At 46.0% G+C, this 24,371-nt stretch overlaps 1 protein-coding gene and 1 long non-coding RNA gene across 6 annotated transcripts; one reads left to right on the forward strand and one right to left on the reverse strand.

Moving 5' to 3' along the window:
* Positions 1-914: 914 nt before the first annotated feature.
* On the forward strand, positions 915-16,599 carry LOC134341451 (carcinoembryonic antigen-related cell adhesion molecule 6-like). Of its 4 annotated transcripts, none has more exons than XM_063039304.1 (12): positions 915-987; positions 1,267-1,506; positions 5,935-6,210; positions 6,608-6,868; positions 8,527-8,802; positions 8,951-9,208; positions 9,448-9,571; positions 10,744-10,781; positions 11,467-11,531; positions 12,761-12,802; positions 14,646-14,689; positions 15,062-16,599. In XM_063039304.1, exons 1-12 carry the CDS (start codon positions 936-938, stop codon positions 15,063-15,065), a joined length of 1,680 nt encoding a protein of 559 aa, XP_062895374.1. In that variant the 5' UTR covers positions 915-935; the 3' UTR covers positions 15,066-16,599. The 4 variants fall into 4 exon arrangements, with proteins under 4 accessions (XP_062895374.1, XP_062895373.1, XP_062895375.1 ...); XM_063039303.1 differs by having other exon boundaries at positions 917-987; positions 1,189-1,506; XM_063039305.1 differs by lacking the exon at positions 5,935-6,210 and having other exon boundaries at positions 917-987; positions 1,189-1,506.
* LOC134341454 (uncharacterized) lies at positions 5,600-24,207 on the reverse strand. Of its 2 annotated transcripts, XR_010016761.1 has the most exons (5): positions 23,962-24,207; positions 9,827-9,975; positions 7,408-7,582; positions 6,039-6,148; positions 5,600-5,697 (listed from the first exon to the last, which is right to left on the reverse strand). It is a non-coding gene; the product is annotated as an uncharacterized LOC134341454 (long non-coding RNA). The 2 variants fall into 2 exon arrangements; XR_010016760.1 differs by lacking the exon at positions 23,962-24,207 and having other exon boundaries at positions 9,827-10,735.
* Positions 24,208-24,371: the final 164 nt, after the last annotated feature.

Raw genomic sequence — 24,371 nt, forward strand, 5'->3', positions numbered from 1 at the left:
GCATCCAGGCAAGGGTGGACACACACACCAGGTTCCCGCCGACCGTACCTTCTCACCCTGTGCGTCTATGGTTGGTCCCGAGACCAGACCACCAAAACTTTCACCAACTTGTGGGGGCACACCGCTTTATCCAGCGCCTTTATTATGCTGTTGGTCTTCTCTGTTTCTGTGTATTTATCACCTAATGGAATACAGCCGCTGACTTGCCTTTCTTTGTGAATGTATAACCATGTGAGGCCAAGCAGAGATTCTCTCAGAAGGAGCTTAAAACAGCTCAGGTTCAAAACAACCGGTCTCTGACAATATTCGGAACTGTGTCTCCTTTCGTTAAACTCTCTCGTCTCCCATTAACATTTCTGAATGTTCCCCCATTGTCTTTCTTATCGGCCTCAATCTTCTGATAACTTGGTATTTTGTCACAACACCAACACCAAATCTCTTCAGATTATTCAGAGAATCGAGCCGCTGACGTACCTTTCTTTGTGAATGTATAAATATGTGAGGCCAAGTAGAGATTCTCTAGGAAGGAGAAAAAGCTGCTCATGACGGCGGCTGAGAGACACTCTCTTTGAGATCAGTATAGGATTCAACACAGCTGTCACGGACACCAGGGAATGCGTCTCACTCTCTCAATGTAACAGAGGCAGCCGCTGCTCTCCTGGGATCGAGTGCATGACGTTCACTTCACTCTCTCTCTTTCTCTTCATGTCGGTGGGTGAGAGAAACTCTCTTTGAGATCATTATCGGATTCAACACAGCAGCAGATATTTGTAGAACAACACACAAGGTTTGATTCAGATCCGAGCAGAGTCCAGATTCTCTGATCCAATCAGCGCTGCCGCTTGTGACGTCAGCATCCAATTATCTGACGCGCAAACCCGGAAGTGCGGCTCAGTCTCCGAGTGTAACAGAGATCGGCGCTGCTCTCTGTCGGGATGTCGGGACTGCCCTTCGCAGCGCTCCTTCTGTGTCTCTGCATAACGGCGGGTAAGGGTCTGTCCATCGGACCGTTCGTGGTCAGATAATCATCAGAGTGGCGGGTGGTTGGAGGCATGAAGTTCAGATTATAATTATCGACCGTACTGAGCTAAGAACAGGTCCCTGGTATCTGTGCAGACTGAGTTAAGTGCAGTTCTGACGACTATCTGCGTCGGTCGCTTTTTCCTCATATGATTTTCTCGTTCTTAGGGGAGTCCCAGAAGTTTACTATTACCGTTGAGCACAGCCAGATAAATGTCCCCGTTGGGGGTGATGCGCTTTTTTCAGTGCGGCCGTCGTCCAAGGGCAGAAGTGGAGACTGGTCTATTTATGGGAGTTTAGCCGTCTGGTGGATCGATCAGACCGTGTCTGTTGACAATGTTTACAAACCGCGGGCAGAGTTATTCACCTCCAATGGGTCGCTTCTGCTGAAATCGGTGAACGTGCGGGACAGCGGGGAATACCGTGTGAATATGGTTCCAGTCAGTGGCTCCCAAACCTCAGCGACCATCACTCTGCGTGTTATTGGTAAGTGAGACAGAGTTATACACAGTCATGCGATCTCGGACTGTAAATTTCATTTTATTCCTGTGGTGAAAGAATACAATATAACCATTACGGTATCGCAGAACCTGGACTCCAGTGAACTCTGCCAGACCTATTTTCGGACTGTTCAGTTCTCACTGTTGTGCGTGGCTGTGTATCGCCGTTTCTGTTTGCAGGTTATCCGCACTTGTCTTTGCCGAATGTCAGTTCAGCGTTTAAGTCTACCAAGTAACATTTTTTGCTGTATTATACTGTATTTTTTTTTAAAACGGACTGTTTTTCAAGTCAGCTGGAAATGATCAGTTCTAAATCATCCACCTGAAAGTTTAACGATGCGCCCCTCCCCGGTGCCGCCCACATGTCTATGAACGTATACTGACAGCATTCTGTAGTTTTATCTCTCATCTGTGCATCGGTAGTATTTTACTTTAAGCGGAATGTATATTCTTGGAGCCATTATTTCAGCACAGTACGATACACGTGATACATGGTATTAGTATTTTGACAGAAGCCGTATCCTGGCCCAGCACCACATCAAATGCCGCTGGCTCTGTAGAACACAATGACACGGTCAGTGTCGCTTGCTCGGCAAGAGGGGGACATGCTCCTTATTCGTGGTTAATGAAAAGCAAGACAGTTAGCTCTGCCGTTAGGATTACGGTGAGCAGCACATTGACTGAACGTTTACTGCCAGTGTCGCTGTATTCGACCATGTGTCAAACACTGATTATATTTTCAAAGGAAACTTCGAGGCTCCGACACCGAGCCGGGAGCACCCCCTCTGCCGAGTGGCTTATGTTCACATGTTCCACGGAACAATTATGCTATAACCAAGTGCAATTCCGTTTATTCTGCTTTGATATTTACTGCAGTGGGTAACCTCTGAGAGGAGAATATGTTGCTCACCGTCCCCTTAGTGAGTTCATTCCAGAGAAATCCGTCAACCCAGAACGTGCTGCAGACGGGACGGGGACAAACACGATTTGCCCCTTTTCGGCTGTATCCGACCCCTGTGGTCCTTTTACAATAATCTGGACAGCGTTGCATATTTGTCGATTTATCCCCATATTTTTATTTACGTGTGAGCATTTAACAATGCAAACCAACTATCCAGCTCAGTACACGAAATTATTTCTTCTAGGATACCGTTTGTATTATCCCCAGAGGTGGACAAAAAGTGTCTAACTTGCGTATCCATGAACACAGAGTTTATTTTTATTTTTTTCAGTTATCAGCCTCTAGAAGGTGGAGTCCGGTGCTGAGTAAGATATTCTGATGCGTGTCATTACGCAGTACTGGGCTTGCAACGCATACTTTTAAGACGAACCCCAAATTATATCTAAAAGTTGCTGGTGAACGCAGCAGGCCAGGCAGCATCTCTAGGAAGAGGTGCAGTCGACGTTTCAGGCCGTGACCCTTCGTCAGGACTAACTGAAAGAAGAGTGAGTAAGGGAATTGAAGGTTGGAGCAGGAGGGGTGGGGGCCATGGAACTGAAAATCATCGAATTTTAAGTTCCCTGGCGCCCACCGCTTTATTTTCACCATCGATGTCCAGTCCCTACATACTTCCATCCCCCATCAGGAAGGTCTCAAAGCTCTACGCTTCTTGTTGATTTCCAGACCTAATCAGTTCCCCTCTACCACCACCCTGCTCCGTCTAGTGGAATTAGTCCTTACTCTTAATAATTTCTCCATTGGCTCCTCCCACTTCCTCCAAACTAAAGATGTAGCTATGGGCACCCGTATGGGTCCTAGCTATGCCTGCGTTTTTGTTCGGTTTGTGGAACAATTGAAGTTCCGTGCCTATTCTGGTATCTGTCTCCCACTTTTCCTTCGCTACATCGACGACTGCATTGGCGCTGTTTCCTGCACGCATGCAGAGCGCGTTGACTTTATTAACTTTGCCTCCAACTTTCACCCTGCCCTCAAGTTTACCTGGTCCATTTCCGACACCTCCCTCCCCTTTCTAGATCTTTCTGTCTCTGTCTCTGGAGACAGCTTATCCACTGATGTCTACTATAAACCTACTGACTCTCACAGCTATCTGGACTATTCCTCTTCTCACCCTGTCTCTTGCAAAAACGCCATCCCCTTCTCGCAATTCCTCCGTCTCCGCCGCACCTGCTCTCAGGATGAGGCTTTTCATTCTAGGAAGAGGGAGATGTCTTCCTTTTTTAAAGAAAGGGGCTTCCCTTCCTCCACTATCAACTCTGCTCTTAAACGCATACTCCCCCATTTCACGTACATCTGCTCTCACTCCATCCTCCCGCCACCCTACTAGGAATAGGGTTCCCCTGGTCCTCACCTACCACCCCACCAGCCGTCGGGTCCAACATGTTATTCTCCATAACTTCCGCCACCTCCAACGGGATCCCACCACTAAGCACATCTTTCCCTCCCCCAATTTCTCTGCATTCCGCAGGGATCGCTCCCTACACAACTCCATTGCCCATTCGTCCCCCCTCCCATCCCTCCCCACTGATCTCCCTCCTGGCACTTATCCGTGTAAGCGGAACAAGTGTTACACATGCCCTTGCACTTCCTCCCTTACCACCATTCAGGGCCCCAAACAGTCCTTCCAGGTGAGGCATCACTTCACCTGTGAGTCGACTGGGGTAATATACTGCGTCCGGTGCTCCCGATCTGGCCTCTTATATATTGCCGCAGACTGGGAGTCATTTTGCTGAACATCTCCGCTCTGTCCGCCAGAGAAAGCAGGATCTCCCAGTGGCCAGACATTTTAATTCCACATCCCATTCACATTCTGACATTTCTATCCACGGCCTCCTCTACTGTAAAGATGAAGCCACAATCAGGTTGGAGGAACAACACTTGATATTCCGACTGGGTAGCCTCCAACCTGATGGCATGAACATCGACTTCTCTAACTACCGCTAATGCCCCACCTCCCCCTCGTACCCCACTGTTACTCATTTTATGCACACATTATTTCTCTCACTCTCCTTTTTCTCCCTCTGTCCCTCTGAATATACCCCTTGCTCATCCTCTGGATTCCCACCTCCCCCCCCCCCCGCCACCTCCTTGCCTTTCTTCCCGGACCTCCTGTCCCATGATCCTCTCGTATCCCTTTTGCCTATCACCTGTCCAGCTCTTGGCTCTATCCCTCCCCCTCCTGTCTTCTCCTATCATTTTGGATCCCCCCCTCCCCCTCCCACTTTCAAATCCCTTACTCACTCTTCCTTCAGTTAGTCCTGACGTAGGGTCTCGGCCTGAAACGTCGACTGCACCTCTTCCTAGAGATGCTGCCTGGCCTGCTGCGTTCTCCAGCAACTTTTATGTGTGTTGCTTGAATTTCCAGCATCTGCAGAATTCCTGTTGTTCCCAAATTATATCTGTTCCGTCTCGTGTGATAACAATTTCCATTGGCTCCAAAACATTAACATTAACACTGAACTTTGGATCATTTCAGTAGCGATAGATTCTCTGGATGATATTAGAAACTGTTGTCAGTATTTCTGTTCTGTGTTTGCCAGTGATTATGCATCATCTTTCTCATTGCCAAGTGACCCTTGCCTGAAGTGAATCATTTCCTTCTTCCTCCTTCACGAGCTCCATTGATTTGCCATTTTTGTCGGGTTTGTTTTTGACATATGAAATTTCAAAACGCCATGGCGTCGCAGATTAAAACAGAGAGACAATATGGCTAATCTTCAACATCATGATCATAATGTAAGTCCTTCATCCTGAAGCCGCAAGCGGTTCAGAAAATGATTCACAAGCGTCCAACTGGAATGGGAGTCTCTTGAACCTAGGAGGGTGGTTCGACCGAGACCTTACTCTCCGAGCGTGGCAGGTCGTGGCATGATCATACAGAAGTTTCTAAAATCACGAGAGGCACAAGTAATTTCGATGTTCACCTATTTTAGCAGGCTACAGTGGTCTAAAATAAAGAACTTAGATTCATAGCTAGTGAGGTAAAGTAAAAGGGACAGCCTTATGCACAATGTGTTCCGCAAATGCTAGGAACTGCCAAAGGGAATGCTGGAGATGCGTGGAAATATAATGTTCAGAAATCATGTAGACAACAGAAGTATATAACAGTTTATACATGGTCCAGTTGCAGGCAAATGGGACTAGTTCAACGAAATAGCTTGGTCAGCATGAACGAGATCGGCAGAAGGGTCCTTGAGGCGATGAATGATATGGCTACACCTGAAGGGAGAGAATTTCAACATACTGTCTCTGAGTAAGCGATGAATAAAGAATGAAGTCACTTGTCTCAATTCTAGTGTCTCCATCTCAATCCTTAAGTCAATCAAGTGGAATTATTTCTTAATGTTTACTTATTATGGAGAATAATGATTTTATTTTAAGATTCAGAACAGAAGCCATAAACTGCCGGATTCTATTCCTGGGTCGTTCATTAACTTCTCCTGTCTGTTTTAACAGAACCTGTTTCCAATGTCACCGTAACATCTAATGCCGCCAGACTGATAGAGTACAATGACACCGTCACTCTAACCTGCCTCGCAAGAGGCACGGCAGTCTCTTACCTGTGGCTTGAGGAGAATAGCATGATAATTCCTGGCGGCAGGATTGAACTAAGTGCGGACAACAGCACACTTATTGTTTCTGGAGTGCTACGGACAGACGGAACTTTCACCTGCAGAGCAAACAACCTGATTAGCGAAATCACAAGCGCTCCGTTTTCTCTCGATGTCAACTGTAAGTACCCCGAGAGTTCCGTAGTAACACATAATATTACAGGTCGCGCTAGATACAGGGTTCCGGGAGTGTGTGATTATATCATTGAACGTTACATCAATGGACTAACACCGGAACAACTGAACAGTTAATTGGGAGACGGATCGGGGTCTATCGATATGCTTATGAGTGATGTGCATTGTATCCAGGTTGGAGAAGGAGACGGGTTTGGGGATAGGAGGTAACTGTGCATAGTTTCTTAAAACGTGTTTAATCTGACACTGTGACCTGACTCCCCTATTTACCGCGGGTGGCTTCCAGACCAATGCCGCCGTCGTTGTGTGGGAGCACTTTCTCTGCTGGTGGGCTGTTCTTCCTCTCGCGGTAAGAGGAATCCGTTTTGTCCGTTTCATTTCAGACGGACCGGATCGTCCACATATCATCACTGAACCGGACTCTACTCTTCACGTTGCCGGAAGCAGCGTATCGTTAACATGTTTCACACTGTCGCACCCAGACGCTGAACTGAATTGGCAACTGAACGGTGCCCATCTCCAAAGTGGGCAGCTTCTCATCCTCGACAACATCTCTGTGAGCCAGACGGGAAGGTATACTTGTGAGGCTTATAACATGCTTACAATGAAGAAAAATTCCTCAACCAGGGAAATTGATGTTTACGGTAGGTAGTCTGCTCCTCCCTTTGTTGAGGTCGTATATAGCGGCGTTGGTGCAGCCAGGGCAGTGTAATTGAACTGAATGCCTAAACCCGATTAGAATATTGACTAACAACCTTAATCCACAACGGTGAACATTGATGAAACAGAGTATTGATTAAGAGGCAAATCGGAATTGTTTTGACTTGTCGATTAAACTACAAATATTTACTTGCTGCAGTTATGACCATAAGGCCATAAGGCATAGGCAGGAGATTTAGACAACTGGGCAATGGAGTCTGCTCCGCCATTTCATCGTGGTTAATCTAATATTCCTCACAGTTCCAATTACTGTACAAGCCTTCTCTGCATATGCATTGATGCACTGACCAATCAAGAATCTATCATCCTCTCTTTACACTTACGGAAGGACATGGCCTCTACAGCTTCCCATGAAACATAATTTCCAGATTGACCACCCTCAGGCGAAATAAATTCCCTTTCGTCTCCGTTCTAAAAGGACGCCACTCTATTTAAAAGGTGTGCCTTTTGGTTTTAAACTCACCGCCATGGGAAACATCCTCTCCACATCCACTCTAATAAGGCCTTTCACAATTCGATAGGTCTCATGACGTCACCCCATATTCTTCTGATTTCCAGTCGGCAGAGGCCCAAAACCATCAAACACTCTGCTTATGAAAAGTTGTTCAATCCTGTTCATTCCACGAACTCACCACTCTCTGCGTAAAAAAAAACAAAAAAAAAACTTACGCCTGAGATCTCCTCTGTACCTACTCGCCAGCACCTTAACCCTGCGCGCTCCTGTGGCAGCCATTTCATCCCTGGAAAAATTCTCTGATTATCCACAGGATCGATTGCTCTCATCATCTGAGACTCCTCTATCAGGTCACCTCTCATCCTCCGTCACTCCAAGGAGAAAAGGCCGAGTTTACTCCACCTATTCTCATAACGGGTTCTCCACGATCCAGGCAATATCCTTGTAAATCTCATCTGCCCCCTTTCTATGGCGGTCACATCCCTTCTATAGTGAAACAACCAGAACTAAACACAGCACCGCAAGTGGGGTCTGAAGAGGAACCTATATAGCTGCAACATTACCTCCCGGCTTCTAAATTCGATTCCACGATTAATGAAGGCCAATACAATGCATTCTCAACCACAGAGGTGACCTGAGCAGCTGCTTTGAGCGTCCTATCGTCTCGGACCCCAAGATCCCCCTGATCCTCCACACTGTCAAGAGTCTTACCATTAATACCGCCTTCTGCCTTCATATTTGATCTACCAAAATGAACCACTTCACGCTTATCTGTGTTGAACTCCGTCTGCCAGTTCTCCGCACAGTTTTCCATCCTACCAATGCTCTTCTGTAACTTCCGACAGCTCTCCACACTATCCACAACTCCCCCAACCTTTGTGACATCAGCTAACTTACTAACCCAACCCTCCGCTTCCTCATCCAGGTCATGTATGAACATCACGTAGAGTAAGAGTCCCAGAACGGATCCCCGAGGCACCTCACTGGTCACCGACCTCCAGGCAGAATATGAACCGTCTACGAACACGCTTTGTCTCATGTGCGCAAGCAGGTTCTGGATCCACGAAGCATGTACATGTTGCAGATCAAAGCAAGTGTAAAAGTGTTTGCATTTAATTGTATTTACAGAGCCGGTGACCGGTGTTACTGTGGTGGCCAATGATTCCACTCCCCTGGAAAATCTTGATACCATCGCACTGAGTTGTGACGCGTCGGGCCCTGTTCAGGCCCGGGCATGGTTCAAGGATAACCAACCCATCCAGGAAAACAACAGAATATTTACATCATCCGGGAAGGCGAAACTGATTATAATCAGTGTGAACAGAAACGACGCAGGGACGTACAAGTGCATCGCCAGCAACTCTTTCAGCAGTGGCTCTGGAGAGACCTACGTGCAAGTTTACTGTAAGTACTCAGTAAATCAACCGCGTTCATTTGTATCCGATATTACATTTATCAAGATATGTAATCATTGTGGGGCGACCACATAAGAACGGAATATCCCGGATCCAGCGAGATATCACTCTAATCAGCATTTTTTTTTTCATTTTAGATGGACCAGAGATGATCAGAATTGTACCGGAGCGTCCAGTTGTGTCCAATACTGTGTCAAACCTGACATTAACTTGCTTTGCTCTGTCAGTCCCCTGGGGCATATATGTATGGTACAACGGGAACAATCTCCTGCAGACAGGGCAGGAACTCCGTCTTTTGTCAGCCAGAATGGTTGACGTTGGGAGTTATACATGTCGGGTTACTAACCGCGTAACCAACAGGAACAGTAACCTTACTGTCCATGTCACCGCAGAAGGTGAGTGAATGTGTCTCTTATTCGTCCATGTAAACCCGATGGTCAAAGATCCAAACCATTTCCCTCTCACGCCCTCCTCACGCCGTACCTTCATTCCCCCTTCCAAATTGCTTATCAGAGAGAATAATAATTGATTTAAAGAGATTAAATATCGAGAGCAGCGACCAGAACTTTCGGGAGTTTCTAAAAAAAAAGATGAGTTTTCGCCATGTACAATATATGCTTGTTTTCTGTGTTAGCACCAAAAACAGATGACAATATCACCCTCACCGCCGGCGCGATCGTGGGCATTGTACTTGGTTTACTTGGCATGGGCCTGATCGGGGGAGTCACTGGATGGTTCATCGCAAGGAAAACGAGCGGGTAAACTCATCGCTCTCCGAATCTCGTTTCTACCTTTAATTATTTCATATAAACATAGAAACGTAGAAACCTACAACACAAAACAGGCCTATCGGCCCGTGAAGAAATTACTAGACATCCCCATATCCCTCTATTTTACTGAGCTTCATGTACCTATCTAAAAGCCCCTTAAAAGACCAGATCTTATCCGCCTCCAACACCATTGCCGGCAGCCCCTTCCACGCACTCACCACACTCTGAGTAAAAAAAACTTACCTGTAATATCTCCTCTGTACCTATTCCCCAACACCTTAAACTTGTGTTCACTTGTTTCAACCATTTCAGCCTTGAGAAAGAGCCTCTGACTATCCACACGGTCAGTGCCTCTCATCATCTTATCAGGTCACCTCTCATCCTCCGTCGCTCTAAGGAGAAAAGGCAGAGTTCACTCAAACTATTCTCATAAGGCATCCTCCCTATTCCAGCCAACATCCTTGTACACCTCCTCTGCACCCTTTCTGTGGCTTCCACATCCTTCCTCTAGTGAGGCGACCGGAACTGAGCACAGTACTCCAAGTTTGGTTTGCCCAGGGTTCTATATAGCTGCAACATTACCACTCGGGTCCTAAATTCAATTCCACGACTAATGAAGGTCAATACACCGTGTGCCTTCTTAACAACAGTGTCAAGCGGCGTAGCTGCTTTGAGCGTCCTATGGACTCGGACCCCAAGATCCCTCTGATCCTCCACACTGCCAAGAGTCTTACCATTAATACTATATTCTGCCATCAGATTTGCCCTACCAAAACCAGATTTTTTGAGGATTTCGGCAGAACCGACTTCTGCCCGGATCCGGGATCATCTGTGGGCAGAATCAGCATTCCGCCTTCACGGTGACGTTCTTTGTCTGAAATCTGAACATCTGTCTGAAAGAGGCCTGTGTTCAGCAAGATTTCTGTAAACAGCATATATGTCAAAAAGGGCCAAAGCAATTTTCTTTCCTTTACGAATTATGGTCACTGTTGTTGTGATCGAGTAGGGCTGGAATCCGGCGTCCAATAACCAGAACAGTATCAAGGAATAACAAGAGAGTATCCAATGCAATTGTAGGAGCCGTTCTCATTCAGTGTATCCGTGCAGGAAAGTGACTTCCTGCCGAATCCATGTTTTGACCTTTGTTTCTGTTTATTCAGGATCAAAGATCCACCACAATCCAAATCCGGAAGGAAGAGTGAGTGAACTGCATTTGAAATTTTCTAACTTGGAGCCAATGGAAATCTTAACATTGATTTTAATTTGGGAGCTCATAGTGCACGGCATTGACAGAGTGGATGTGACAAAGTTGTTTCCCATGATGGGGGAGTCTAGTACGAGAGGGCATGACTTAAGGATTGAATGGAGCCGATTCAGAACAGAAATACGAAGATTTTTTTTTAGTCTGAGGGTGGCGAATCTATGGAATTTGTTGCCACGGGCAGCAGTGGAGGCCAAATCATTGGGGAGTGGGACAAAAGGGGAGAATGGATCAGTTCATGGAAAAATGGCGGAGCAGACTCGATGGGCCGAATGGCCGTCTTCTGCTCCTTTGTCCTATGGTCTTATGGAATATGGAGGTTTTCATCAGAGCGAATGGTCACGAATTACGCGACTTTTGTCGTGGAGTTTTCCATTTATATAAGGTGAAATTTTCTGCTCAAGATTAGAATATCAGCGGAGAGATGGGATAGCAGTTTATACAACGTAATTTCTCTTCATATTGATCAATATCGGTCCTCACTTCCTGGTTCTGGCGATTGGTGGGACGGAAGCTCATGCTATCAATGGCGTTTTGTTTTGGGCCGGATTGACGTCTGCTGTGTTCAACAACGGCTCCTGCCGCTCTGCACCGTTGTCACATATCTGTTTGGTTCCCACAGGCACCTTGGATACAAATACCGTGAACACACCGCAAAACTATGAGAATTTCCCCAGGAATGAACAGGTAGGGTGGTCATGATCTCCGTCATGGTTTTGCCCAGGGACGATAAGAACACGAGTAATGCGACCGGTAGCGTCCATCGGGCCTTTCCGCTCTGATTGGTCATTTAATAAGATCATGGTTCATCGATGTCGGATCTCATTGTCAGTTAATGGAGAAACAACACATCATATTCTGCAAAGTAAACCCAATCCTGATGGTATGAACATCGACCTTATCCCACCGGTATTTCTTTTCACCTCCGTCTTCTTCTATTGTCACTCTGGCCTCTTATCCCTTCTCCTTATCTGCCCATCATCTCCCCCTGGTGCCCCTCCTTCTTCCCTTTCTCCTATGGCACACTCGCCTCTGCAATCCGACTACTTTTTCTTCATCTTCCCTTGTCCCACCCGTCAGGCCTCACCTATCAGCTCCCAGCCAGGCCCCCTTCCCCTCGCCACCATTTTGTTCAGGCGTCTTCCTGCCTCCTTCTCAGCCCAGTAGATGTGTATCGTCACAAAACCTAAACGGATTAATAAATTCTATTAATGCTGCCTGACACTCTGAGTTCCTTCGGCATTTTGTGCGTGTTGCTCTGATTTTCCAGCACCTGCAGAATTTCCACAGTATACCCCAGAATCTATTATACCTGTAAGATGCAAAAACATATCCGACCTTTGCTGCAACATTTTTCATGAAAGAGTCTTTTATAACGTCCGATCAATGTGAGTAACGCCGGAGACTCCACAATCACTCACAGAGTGAAGCCGTGGTCAGGTTTGCACATTTCTGTCTCTGATCAACAGTGATCTCTGTGAGCGTTCAAGAGAAACAGCAGCTTACGGTGAACAGCCTGAGGCCACGAGTCCGCATTCTGATCCAGACTTACCTGTCAAGATGAATGGCTTTCAATCCGCCGAGTGAACGTTCTGATCCAGACAAATCTCTCAGAAGGAATGGTTTTAAAGGCAAATTACTCCTCAAATAATATTCACCACGCTCCATGGTGACTGAATATTGACGAATGGTTTAATGACATTCAGTAACATTGCTGACGTTGGGGAAAATGTATATTGCACTCGCTCTGAATCAGAAACTCGCAGAGCATCGAACGGTGACCGATACAATTTCGCTCCAAGCAGCAACGACTGTGACCATTGATACCCTCCGGGTTTATATGTGCAGAGTCAGAATACAATTGTTGTTCACTTGTTTAAACGTCATGATAAAAAAACGCCTTTTTCTCTTTGCAGGGCGCAAGTCACAATGCACAAGACGAAAACTCCACTTACATGGTATATGCGTCAATCTCTCATTGAAGTAATTGTTTCCATTTCATTGAGTAAGAAATAGACCCTGAAGTGAGACGTTCCATAGACTGCAGTGTTGAGCACAACATTAATATGTCAGTGTCAGGATACGAAAGTGATTGCGGTCACTATAATAAGGGGCAGTGTCATGGGAAGCTGAAAGGGAGGAAGGTAGAAGAGTCAACTGGACTAAATGGACGAGATGAGCTACACACTAGGGTTCTGAAATGGGCCGCTGAAGAGGGAGTGGAGGAATTAGCACTGATATTCCAAGCCTCACGTCACTATTGAATTGTTTTGAAGGACTGCAAAGTTGCAAATATCACTACGTTCTTTACGAGGAAAGGGGCTGAACTGACAGGATGGGGTAAGACTGCACGATAAAAGAGGAGGTTTGAGGATAGATGGAGGCACGAGATAAAACGGGTGGCAGGCAGGAATGTTTTGCCCCTGCGAAAATCCTGCCTGGCAATGCTGTTGGAATTCTTGGAGGAAATCACATGTGCGATCGACAAAAGAGAGTCAGAGGGAGTTGTGCACTTGGATTTTCAGACGGCCTTTGACAAGGTAACGCACATCAGGCCACTGAACATAAGAGCGCATGGTATTACATGGCAGAAGACAGCATGCACAGAGGTTTGTCCGACCGGAAGGAAGGGAAGAGTGGGATTGAATGGGATAGTTGTGTGTTGGGCTGCCGAATTGGGCTACCAGTGCGGTTCTGCTGGTGTCGGTGTTCGGCCGCTTCTTCCCGTGTTTCCAGTCAATGAGATCGACAAATGAGCTGGTGGATTTGTGGTCAGGCTTGGGGACGATACAAAGATAGTTGTAGGGGGTGTGCAGGACTTAGGAAGCTGCGGGTCTGCAGAAGGAGTTGGAACAATGAGGGAAACAGAGAAACAACTGCAACTAAAATCCAGTGCATGGAAGCATTAGTTCGTGCTCTTTGACAGGCGTGAAGCCGGAGCCTATTTTCCGAAAGGGATTGAACTTACAAATCGGAGGTGAAAATGCCCTATGCAGTTGTAGTGCAAGGTTGCTGAAAGTCGAACTTTCAGGTTGCGTTAGTGATAAGGAAGGAAGGCAAGTGCATTGTTGTCCATCATTTTGACAGGTATCGAACACAAACGTGAAAGATATTGAAGGGATTTGTCAGAGAAGACTCAGAATATTTTGAAGAGTGTTGAAGACCTTTTCTTAGAAAGGACAGGGTGGCTTTGGAGGAAATTAACGAGAATTATCTAAGGAGTGAAAGCGTTTAACGACTCTGAGTTCTCTACCCACTGTAGTTTGGCAGAATGACTTATTTGAAACATACTTATCGCGGGAGTGTCTCGGACCAAAGGGCACAGCCTGAGAGTACAATGAACGCCCTTTGGAACGGAGAGATAAGAAGGAATATCTTTAGACAGAGCGTGTTTTATCTGCGCTATTTATTGTCGCTTATGGCTGTGGAGGCCAATGTACTCTGTTATGAAGCGTTGATCGCGCCGAATGTTGCAGAGTGAAGGCGGGTGAATGGGGTTGAGAGTGACAGTAAATCGGACATGATAAAATGAGGGAGCGGGCTCCATGTCAGGAATTGATTAAACCTTCCCCTGCGTCTTCTCCTGGAGACTCATGGAAGTCTCGTTCCTCCCTCAATTTTCAATAACTACGTGTCTCAGAAAATCCTCTTTCCATCATGTTCTGGCTGATCCGCGGTTCTTTCAAAGCGAGATCGTTAAATACGGGCAGGTCCTTTCCAATATTCCTCCAATTCTCCTCTACCATGTCCTGATTTTGATAATATTTTTTGTTAATGCTGACGATTTCCTCACGTTAACAGGAACTTAATCTGGGCGATCGATCTGTTTACAGTGATCTGAAGAGGTAAGTGAACAGAACATCCGGCTCTCGATGTAAAATGTTACCTACAAAAGAAACATATCGATAATGTTCAAGACTGTGAGTCGTGCAGGATATGTGATCGTTCCCGTGCACATATCACATTGTGATTAGCAATATACATAGATGTAACAGTGTACGACTGGAATCAGGAGGCGTTGAGAGGCGATATATTGATAATCAAACGAACAATTTTCGTGGGGCCGTGGTCATATGAAACATGTAAATTGTATGCAAGGTTGCTTTGTCACGATGTTTGACACGGATTGAGAAAACACCGCTCGTCTTTCTCCTCACCAACAGCAACTCCTTCGGGTTGCCTGCGGAGTCAACATGAGTTGTGTATTGTTTCCGCAGGTGACGTCACTGGTGAATGGAAGAGGATGGTCGGGACGTGGACGGACACATCAGAAAGACAACCATCCAGGATGTTTACTGAAAACCTCTCTGACTATTTCTTTGCCATTCTTAATTCATATCTCCGTTAGATTTCTTCTGCGCGCTCACAGCTTGACGCCGGAGACATCACTGAAGATTTTGACTGATTTGCATCATAGAAGCTGAGTTCTCTCACCTCAAGCCAGACTCCTACATCCGATACTTGGCACCGTCACACTGCCACAGGCAGCTGCCCTCTCGACATTTTGGTGCGATATACTCTCTATAAACTCTTCATCCACATCATGGACAGGTGTTTTTTGAAGTTTCCTGCTACCAAACAATAGATTTCGCTCACTGAATACCGCGTCAGCTTCCGAGTATTCCCGTCCCACCTTCACGAAGTGTCACGGAGGCAGGAGCTCATTCGGGCTGAGTGGTGGCGATACGAGCACGGGCAGGAGAAGTGATTTCCCAATGATTTGAAGATACATACTCAGCGTTAGCGCTTGGTAAATGACTAGCAAATCAACATTGTTTATTTGTTCTTCATTTTCGATCAAGGAGTAATGTAAAGAATGATAAGGCATTGCTGTGAGCAAAGAATTATCAAATCCTGGCCTGGACCATGAACGTGAAAAGAGCATTGATATCGCGATGACATAAGAACATAAGAAATAGGAGAAGGAGTTATCCATCCGGCCCACTGAGCCTGCCCCGCCATTCAATCACATCAAGACCTTTTGCCATCCCTGATTCGGAGTACTAGGAGTTGCTGTGTGTTTCATTTCTGGATGTCTAGGAGTACACGGCTGTTATTGTCACAGCGGTGTATATTCCTCCGCAGGCTGATACTGACCTGACTCTCGAGGAACTGTACGAGGCCATCAGCACCCTGGAGGCTGCGCTCCCGGAGACTGCCTTCATCGTCGCCGGAGACTTTAATAGACCGTCACTGCACAAAGTCTCTCCGAAGCTTTGTCAACACATCCAGGTGAGCTCACGGAGAAATAGCGCACTCGACACTGCTACTCTCCTTTCCGCCACGCTTACAAAGCGCTCCTTCGCCGCCCATTTGGAAAATTGGATCACTCCTCCAGCTTGATGCGGCCAAAGCATAGGCGGAAGCTGAAACTGAAGGCGGCCATAGACATTACCGTCCACTGTTGGTCCGACCAAATCGCCCTCCATGTTTCACGCCCAGGTCATCTGTAGATGTGAACTTCCCATGATTCAGCACATTTCCAAAGACGGATGTGTAAAACGGGTCCGAAGGATCATTGGGGACCCGAGTCACCCCAACCACAAACTGTTCCAGCTGCTACCATCCGGGAAACGGTACCGCAGCATAAAAGCCAGGCCCAACAGGCTCCGGGACGGCTTATTCCACCAGGCCATCAGACCGGTTAATTCATACCGATGCAGCTTTATTCCGTTATAATGACTATCTTGTTATACATACTATTTAGTTTAAATTACTATAAATTACACATTGCATATTTAGAAGGAGACATAACGTGAGATATTCTACTCCTCATGTATATGAAGGATGTAAGTAATAAACTCAAGTCAATTCAATTCAGATCTATTCAATTGTATTCTATTACAGCACCAGTCGATGCGGAGTTCAGAGTCAATTCCGGTGTCATCTGGAACATGTCTATAGATATACCTCGTGGAATCCGTGTGTTATTGCAGGGGGCACACATCAAAGTGTGTTGCTTGAATATCCAGCATCTGCAGAATTCCTGTTGGTTGCGTTATTCCAGGGTAATCCGCTTTCCACCCACTTAGCAAACTTAGATACATTACACTCTGTCCCCTCTTCCACATCGTTAATGTATATCGTGTACATCTGTGGGACCAGCATCGACTACTGCGGGGTAAGACAATGCTCACCACTGATTGCTAACCAGCGTAACACCCGTGCATCACAACTCTCTGCTTCCTGCTAGTTAACCGATCTTCTATCCGTGCTGATACACCACCCCCAACACTGTGCATCCCTCCCTTATGGTTAGAACGTTTATGCGGCACCATATCGAACGCCTTCTGGAAATCCAAGTAACTATCACCCATTTGTTCCCCTCTATCCACTGCGCTCGCTAAATCCTCAAAGAACTCCAGCAGGTTCGTCAAACAGGGCCTGCCTTTTCTGAATCCATGCCGCGTCTGCCTGATGGATCAGTTTCTTTGCAGGTGATAGATTGAAGCGTTATACCTCTCCCTCCTTCTCACCAACTTACCATAGGGATTGTAACATCAAGTCCTAGTAGCTCTACTACTGTTTGAGGAAGATATCGAGATTGCATTCTGTGAAGTTCTCTTCAATTCTGTCACGACCAACTTGATTCACCCAATCTACGCACAAGTTAAAATCCCCCATGATAGCTGTTGTTCCATTTTCACATGCCTTAGATATTTCTGTTGTCTATCGGTGGCCTATAGAAAACTCCCACCAATGATTTTTTCACTTTACAATTTCTAATCTCTGCCCAGATGGATTTAACCTTCTGCTCTTTAGATCGTATATCATATTTCACAATCGCCATGATATCTTTATCTAAGAGCCCTGTCCCAGCTCCCTTACCTTCTTGCCTATCCTTCCTTATTCCTTGATCTCCTGGGAAATTGAATTCGCAATCCCGGTCACCCTACAACCACGTTTCTGTAATGGCCACTAAATCATACCCCTCTGTACTTATTTGTGCCAAAATTTCACTGACCCTGCTTCGAATATGACGGGCATTCAGAAAAAAAGTCCCCTTACACTCATTATACTATTGAAATCTTTTAAACTTTTTTATTTTCCCTTTCGCACTTGACTTGTCTTCACTCCAGTCTTACATTTCTCTTGTTTTATCTTTTGCCTTTGCTATATCTTCATCCACAATTTTCTCTTTTGCTAGATTCCAAGTGCATATCGTCCCATTGGTACAGCACCCTCCTTCCCAATACCGGTGTCAGTTCCCCCATGAATTCAAACCTACCTCTTCCAAACCAATCCTTAGATAACGCATTTAACTCTCCAATCTTCTTGGCCCTCTGCCAATTTGCCGTGGCTCTGGTGCTAATGCAGATATTACCACCCTTTTGTATCTGTTTTTTACTTTAGTCCCCAGCTGCCCAAATACACTCAGTAGAACACCCTTCCTCGTTCTACCTGAGTCGGTGCTACCCACATGGAATAGGCCAACTGGATATTTTCCCTCCCACTGCAAATTCCTTTGCTGGACGGAAACGGTCCCGCACCCGGACACCAGGCAGGCAACACAGCTTTGGCAACGCTCTGTCCCCGCGACAGGGAACTCTGTCTATTCCTCTTTCTGCATTATCCTCAATTACCGCTACATTTCTGTTCTCTCCCGTCTTGAATGACTCGCTGATCGACGGTGCCACGGTTAGGTTGCGCATCCTTCCTTCAGCCCCCACTCTCCTCCAAACTGGGAGCAAGGACCTCAGTCCTGTTGGACAGGCTAAAGGGCTGAGGCTCGTCCAGCACTGTCTCTCCAATCCCACTACCCACCTCAGTGGGAGTCACACCCTCTTGTTCCTGACCACAGGCCAAAACCTCGCTGTTTCGATGTTTCAATCTGCAGCATCGCTTATTCGACTTCGAGCCGAATCGCTGACACCATTGGGAGAGACACGGGGAGATCTGTCGAGGGCAGAGGCCTCCGACTGCCGTCGATTTTTCAGGAAAAGGTGCGTCACTATTGCAAAGCGTCAGCACTAACCCCAATATTGCTCCCTGGCACAAATGCAGGGCCTAAACACTGACACTCGTGTAGGGCAGGATCACTATCACTACCCTAACCCTAATTCTCCCTCCCTCTCTCTCTCCTCTCTCTCTCTCTCTCTCTCTCTCTCTCTCTCTCTCTCTCTCTCTCTCTCTCTCTCTCTCTCTCTCTCTCTCTCTCTCGTTCTTTCTCTATCTCTGTCACCCTATTTATCGATCCAACTCTTTTAACTGTTTACACAGACTCCAATGTGTGCTGGACAATCCCATACTTTGACGACATTGAAGTTTCTCAACTCCAAACTTGTTCACTTAACTTCTCTGCATCGCCCTCTCTCAAAGCGAGAAATTTTATTGCAGGCAAACTAATTATGAAAAATTGTGCTAATTACCTTTTCACCGATACTCCGTGACTGGTTGTTTTTCCCATAAGTAAATATTCTTCCATACAAGTAGATTTTAAACCAGTAAAACACGCAGGCTAAATTCCTTTGCGACAGCTATCACAGAACCGCACGAGATCAGCCGTTAAACTACAGGGTCACACATTATGGAAGTGGGGAATTCGGCTCATATTATCCTTGCCTGTCCTAATTATATTGTCTCGTGAAACCCAGTTTCCAGGTCGAGTTCCACAACATTCCTAGACCTGGTATTTCATACGTTCATCTGACCATTCGCTTTATACTGCCAAATCTGGATGTGCATCTCATATACCTCCACCTTAATCTGTACTTCTGGCAGAAAAGGAAATCTCCCATTTCCCTTCCACAGGCCGTTTCTCTCCTCAGCTGAATCGCATGGCGTCCGATTATAGATTAACCTGTCTGTTTATTTCTCAAGCGATAAGATTAAAAAAAAGAGACATCTTGCGAAACTTCGCTGAAGCAGCCCAGACTACAAATTCACTGCTGGATATTTATCAGCAGTGATAAAGTTACTAAAGGAGAACTTTGAAAGTCATACTGTGGGCATTATAAAAACCTAAAGTTAATATGTAATTCTGAGCAGAGATCAAACTACATTGACAACTAATCCACAAGCTGACAATGCCATTTCAGGTCGGAAAACATGATTTGTTTGGATTTTTAATTCCATCCAAAGTTCACCTCGTTGCAGTTATTAGTTCATAAAATATGTACAACGAGGCCTGCAGTCGACATTCAGTCTTATACCTACATTAACCTTTTAGGAAGATGATTAGTGATTGGTTAGCGGCATCTGCTCGATTTTCCGGACTGCTCAATGCGACAATTGAACAATTAGAGCACTATCACAATTGAGAGGTTAGAGCGGAGGTTTATTGGAAGTATGCAGAATTATCAGCGATAGAGAGAGGCTAATTGTTGGTTGGTACTTTTGGTGAGACTACAATAGAGGTCACGGTTTCAGGGTAAATGCTGAAATTTCAGATGGATAACCATTTTCTGCCAAATACTGCATATAATAACCCTGGTCCCTAAACCCTTAAATACGTGGATGCATTATTTTGTGGTAACACGTCTGTTGTTTCCATGAGGGTACAATCGAAGCCAGCAGGGTAGATGATCAGGTGATACAGCCTTTGGGTAAAGAGCAGAAACCAGTCGATCACGCCAAAGGTGGATAACTCCAACAGGCTTAATTTGTCGTGCAAACAATTTCTTTCCGTTGGCCCATAAGCTGGGGAACATTTGGGCTCATTCGCAGTAGGGTTTTAGGAAGTATCCAATGAAATCAGGTGTTTCGGAGGTAGAATTCCACCTGTTAAACAATCGGTCGTGAGTCTGTAATCACTTACGTTGCAATAAGACCATAATAAAATCATAAGACTATACGATATAGGAGCAGAAGTAGGCCATTCGGTCCATCGAGTCTGCTCCGCTATTCAAACATGTGCTGTTCCAATTGTTCCAGTTATCCTCACTCCGCTGCCTTCACCCCATACCCTTTGACGCCCTGCCTAATCAAGAACCTGTCTATCTCTCGCTTAAATACACCCAATGACTTGGCCTCCACTGCCGCTCGAGTCAACGAATTCCACAGACATACTACCATCTGACTAAAGTAATTTCAGCCTATCTCAGTTCTAAATGGACTTCCTTCAATCCTGAAGTCGTGCCCTCTTGCCCTAGAATCCCCTACCACGGGGTATAACATTGCCATATCTAATCTGTTCAGGCCTGTTGACATTCAGAATGTTTCTATGAGATCACCCCCACCCCCGCCCCCTCATTCTCCTGAACTCCAGGGAATACAGTGTAAGAGCTGCAAGAGGTTCCTCATACGGTAACCCTTTCATTTCTGGAATCATTCACGTGAATCTTCTCTGACCGCTCTCCAATGTCAGTATATCTTTTCAAAAACAAAGAGCCTAAAACTGCACGCAATACTCCAAGTGTGATATCACGAGTGCCTTATAGAGCCTCAACATCACATTCTCTGCTCTTATATTCTATACCTCTAGAAATGAATCCCAAAATTGCATTCCCCCTCTATACATCCGACTCAACCTGGAGGTTAATCTTTAGGATATTCTGCACAAGGAGTACCAAGTTCCTTTGCATCTCTGCATTTTGAATTCCCTCCTCATCTAAATAATAGTCTGCCCGTTTATTTCTCCCACCAAGGTGCATGACCATACACTTTCTAACATTGTATTTCATTTGTCACTTCTCTGTCCATTGCCCTAAACTATCCGAGTCTCTCTGCAAGTTCTCTGTTTCCTCAACACTACTATCTTTGTATCATCGGCAGATATAGCCACAAAACCATTAATACCGTTGTCCGAATCACTAACATATATCGTAACAAGCAGTGCCCCAACAACGACCCCTGTGGAACTCCACTGATAACCGACAGCCAGCCAGAATAATGCTTCATATATTCTCACTCTGTTTTCTGCCGATCAGCCAATGGTCCACCCATGCAATTAATTTCCGTGTCATTCCATGGGCTCTGCAGCACCTTGGCGAAGGCCTTCTGAAAATCCAAGTACACCAGGTCTACTGCATCTCCTTTGTCTACCCTGCTTGTAATTTCATTAAAGACTTGCAATAGGTTTCTCAGGAAGGATTTTTCTTTCAGGAAACTATGCTGGTGTTGGCCTATCCTGTCATGTGTCTCCAGGTACTCCGCAACCTCATCCCTATCAATCGATTCCAACAACTTTCCAACCACTGATGTCAGACTAACAGGCCTGTAGTCTCCTTACTGCCTCCTCCCACCCTTTTTATGTCGTGGAATAACATTTGCAATTTTTCAGCCGCCCGGTACAGTGCCAGAATCTCTCAATTCCTGAAAGAATCGTGGTTTATTATGGAATACAGAGCAGATTTTCCAGTTTTCGGGTGATGCTAGAAGATGGGGAATGTCCGTTCAAAACCTCTAGGCAACCGTTCTGGTCACCAATTGCAATTCTGGTCACCGAATTATAGGAAAGATGTCAATACATTTGAGAGAGTACAGAGGAGATTCACTAAAATGTTGCCTGGGTTTCATCTCCTAAGTTACAGAGGAAGGTTGAACAAATTAGGTCTTTATTCTTTGGAGCGTATAATGTTGAGAAGCACATGACAGATGTGTTTAAAATTATGGGGGGTGGGATTGATGGAGTTGACGTGGACAGGCTTTTTCCATTGATTATGGGGGAGGTTCAAATAAGAGGACATGAGTTGAGAGTTATAGGGCCAAAGTTTAGGGTTAACATGAGGGGGAACTTCTTTACTCAGAGAGTGGTAGCTGTGTGGAACGAGCTTCCAGCAGAAGTGGTTGAGGCGGGTTCGATGCTGTCGTTTAAAGTTAAGTTCGATAGGAATACGGGCAGGAAAGGAATGGAGGGTTATGGGCCGAGTGCAGGTCGGTGGGACTAGGTGAGAGTAAGAGTTCGGCACGGACTAGAAGGGCCGCGATGACCTGTTTCGATGCTGTAATTGTTATATGGTTCTATGTTTATATATGTGCTGGTTATATGGTTATAAGACGGTACGTGTTGACCCAGGGCCTAGTATTTACCCTACAACTAGTAAGAAAACTCTGGCAGAATGTCACGACAGAAAGGCAACCAACGGAGAGACTTGCAGGCGACATCATCACTGAATGCTGTGTTGAATCAGAGGATGAGGAGCTTGGGGTGTGATAAACGTTACTTTATGCAAACACCCCCCAACCCAATAAATGTTGAAGATATTCGGAAACCACTCCAAGCTGACTTGCGGAGGGTGAGACTAGCAGTGGAAATACAGACTCAATGCTTGATAATGAATTTGGACTCCTGCGTAATTGGGGATACACCGGAACGCCGTTAAGTGACGAAGTGACTTGAGTTTCCGGGAAGCACAAGTAATGGGCAGGGGAAGGCCGCCCTAGGGGGACAGAGAGATCTCAAGGAATGGACGATTCGATGAAGAATCGGATGAGAGGTTCTATCGGTTGCTGGTGAATAGGAGTTGATGCTGTGAGTACAAGGCTCTCCAGCCATTAGGAGACCTCGGCAACAACTTTGTGCACATTTGAATGATTGAATTATAATGTATTCTCCTATTTTTATCTTTTTTCTTTCTTCTTTAATAACTCTTTGGTTAAGTTAAATTTCATAAATATGCCTTTCTTATAACAGTCTGCATTGTATAATTTGTTATATCTTGCCGACGCATAATTGCAAGTGGACACAGAATTCGCTCAGATTGGGGCGCGAGTGGTTGAAACATCCCTGCTCTCTGGGTCTGGTGGGGCTCAATTGTGAGACGCACCGCGTTGGCGAAAGGTGGTTTTCTCACCGCTGACTCCATTGGCCCTGTTAACGAGCCGTGTTTCAGGAGGAGCCCGGTAAAAGGGAGTTTCACTCATTTGCCTGTAAGTGGACAGTTCCACCTGAGAAGGTGTGAATCCGGATTTACTGACCTCACCCCTACGGAAACTGTGCACAGTGAAAGCCCACGGCGCACACTAGATCTTCAGTGATCTACTCATCTCTCAATGTAAACACTCACATGTGAGCTCTCTCAGTCGTCCCAGTGGAGGCGTGAGACATCTTTACTCGCATATCCTGATCTCTACACCACTCCAGGATGCTCAGGTGATCTCAGCAACATCTCATCATGTCTGTTCTCTTTGCCTCATTAAATTAAATCCTCTTCCATGCTCTACGCGCTTTACTTACCTTTCTTTGTGAAATTATAAATATGTGAGGCCAAGCAGAGATCCTCTCAGAAGTTCACGCCAAGAAGCTTAAAGCTGCTCACCACTTCCGGGAGGACGTGTGTCTGTTCGCTTGAATTCTCCTTCGTGAAGTCCACAATACATTCCTTCGTCTCGCTGTCTTGCTGTGCGGCTTCACTCAACCAGTCTATCTATCTGGCAGTTAAGCAGTATTCAGAAAAATGACACGTGAGCTGGTAGAGGATGAAATAAGAGGAGCGAGGACGGATCGGCCTTCTCCTTCTTCCGCGTTTTCGGTTCGTTTATTCCCCTCGACACGTTCTCGCTCCGCGACCCATTCAGCTCCGCCTTTTCAGATGACGGGCTGCAGTGATCCGGCGCGGAGACCAGGAAGTGCGGCTCAGTCTCCGA

Source organism: Mobula hypostoma, unplaced genomic scaffold (genome assembly GCF_963921235.1).
Source record: "Mobula hypostoma unplaced genomic scaffold, sMobHyp1.1 scaffold_61, whole genome shotgun sequence".
Taxonomy (NCBI): Eukaryota; Metazoa; Chordata; class Chondrichthyes; order Myliobatiformes; family Myliobatidae; genus Mobula; species Mobula hypostoma.

What these genes read in the sequence shown, in the direction of transcription:
- LOC134341451 (XM_063039303.1), top strand. Translation starts at nt 936, where the DNA reads ATGTCGGGACTGCCCTTCGCAGCGCTCCTTCTGTGTCTCTGCATAACG. An exon ending in GACCTACGTGCAAGTTTACT is followed by an intron (nt 8,803 to 8,950) that starts GTAAGTACTCAG and finishes TTTTCATTTTAG; the next exon opens with ATGGACCAGAGATGATCAGA. An exon ending in ATCGCAAGGAAAACGAGCGG is followed by an intron (nt 9,572 to 10,743) that starts GTAAACTCATCG and finishes CTGTTTATTCAG; the next exon opens with GATCAAAGATCCACCACAAT.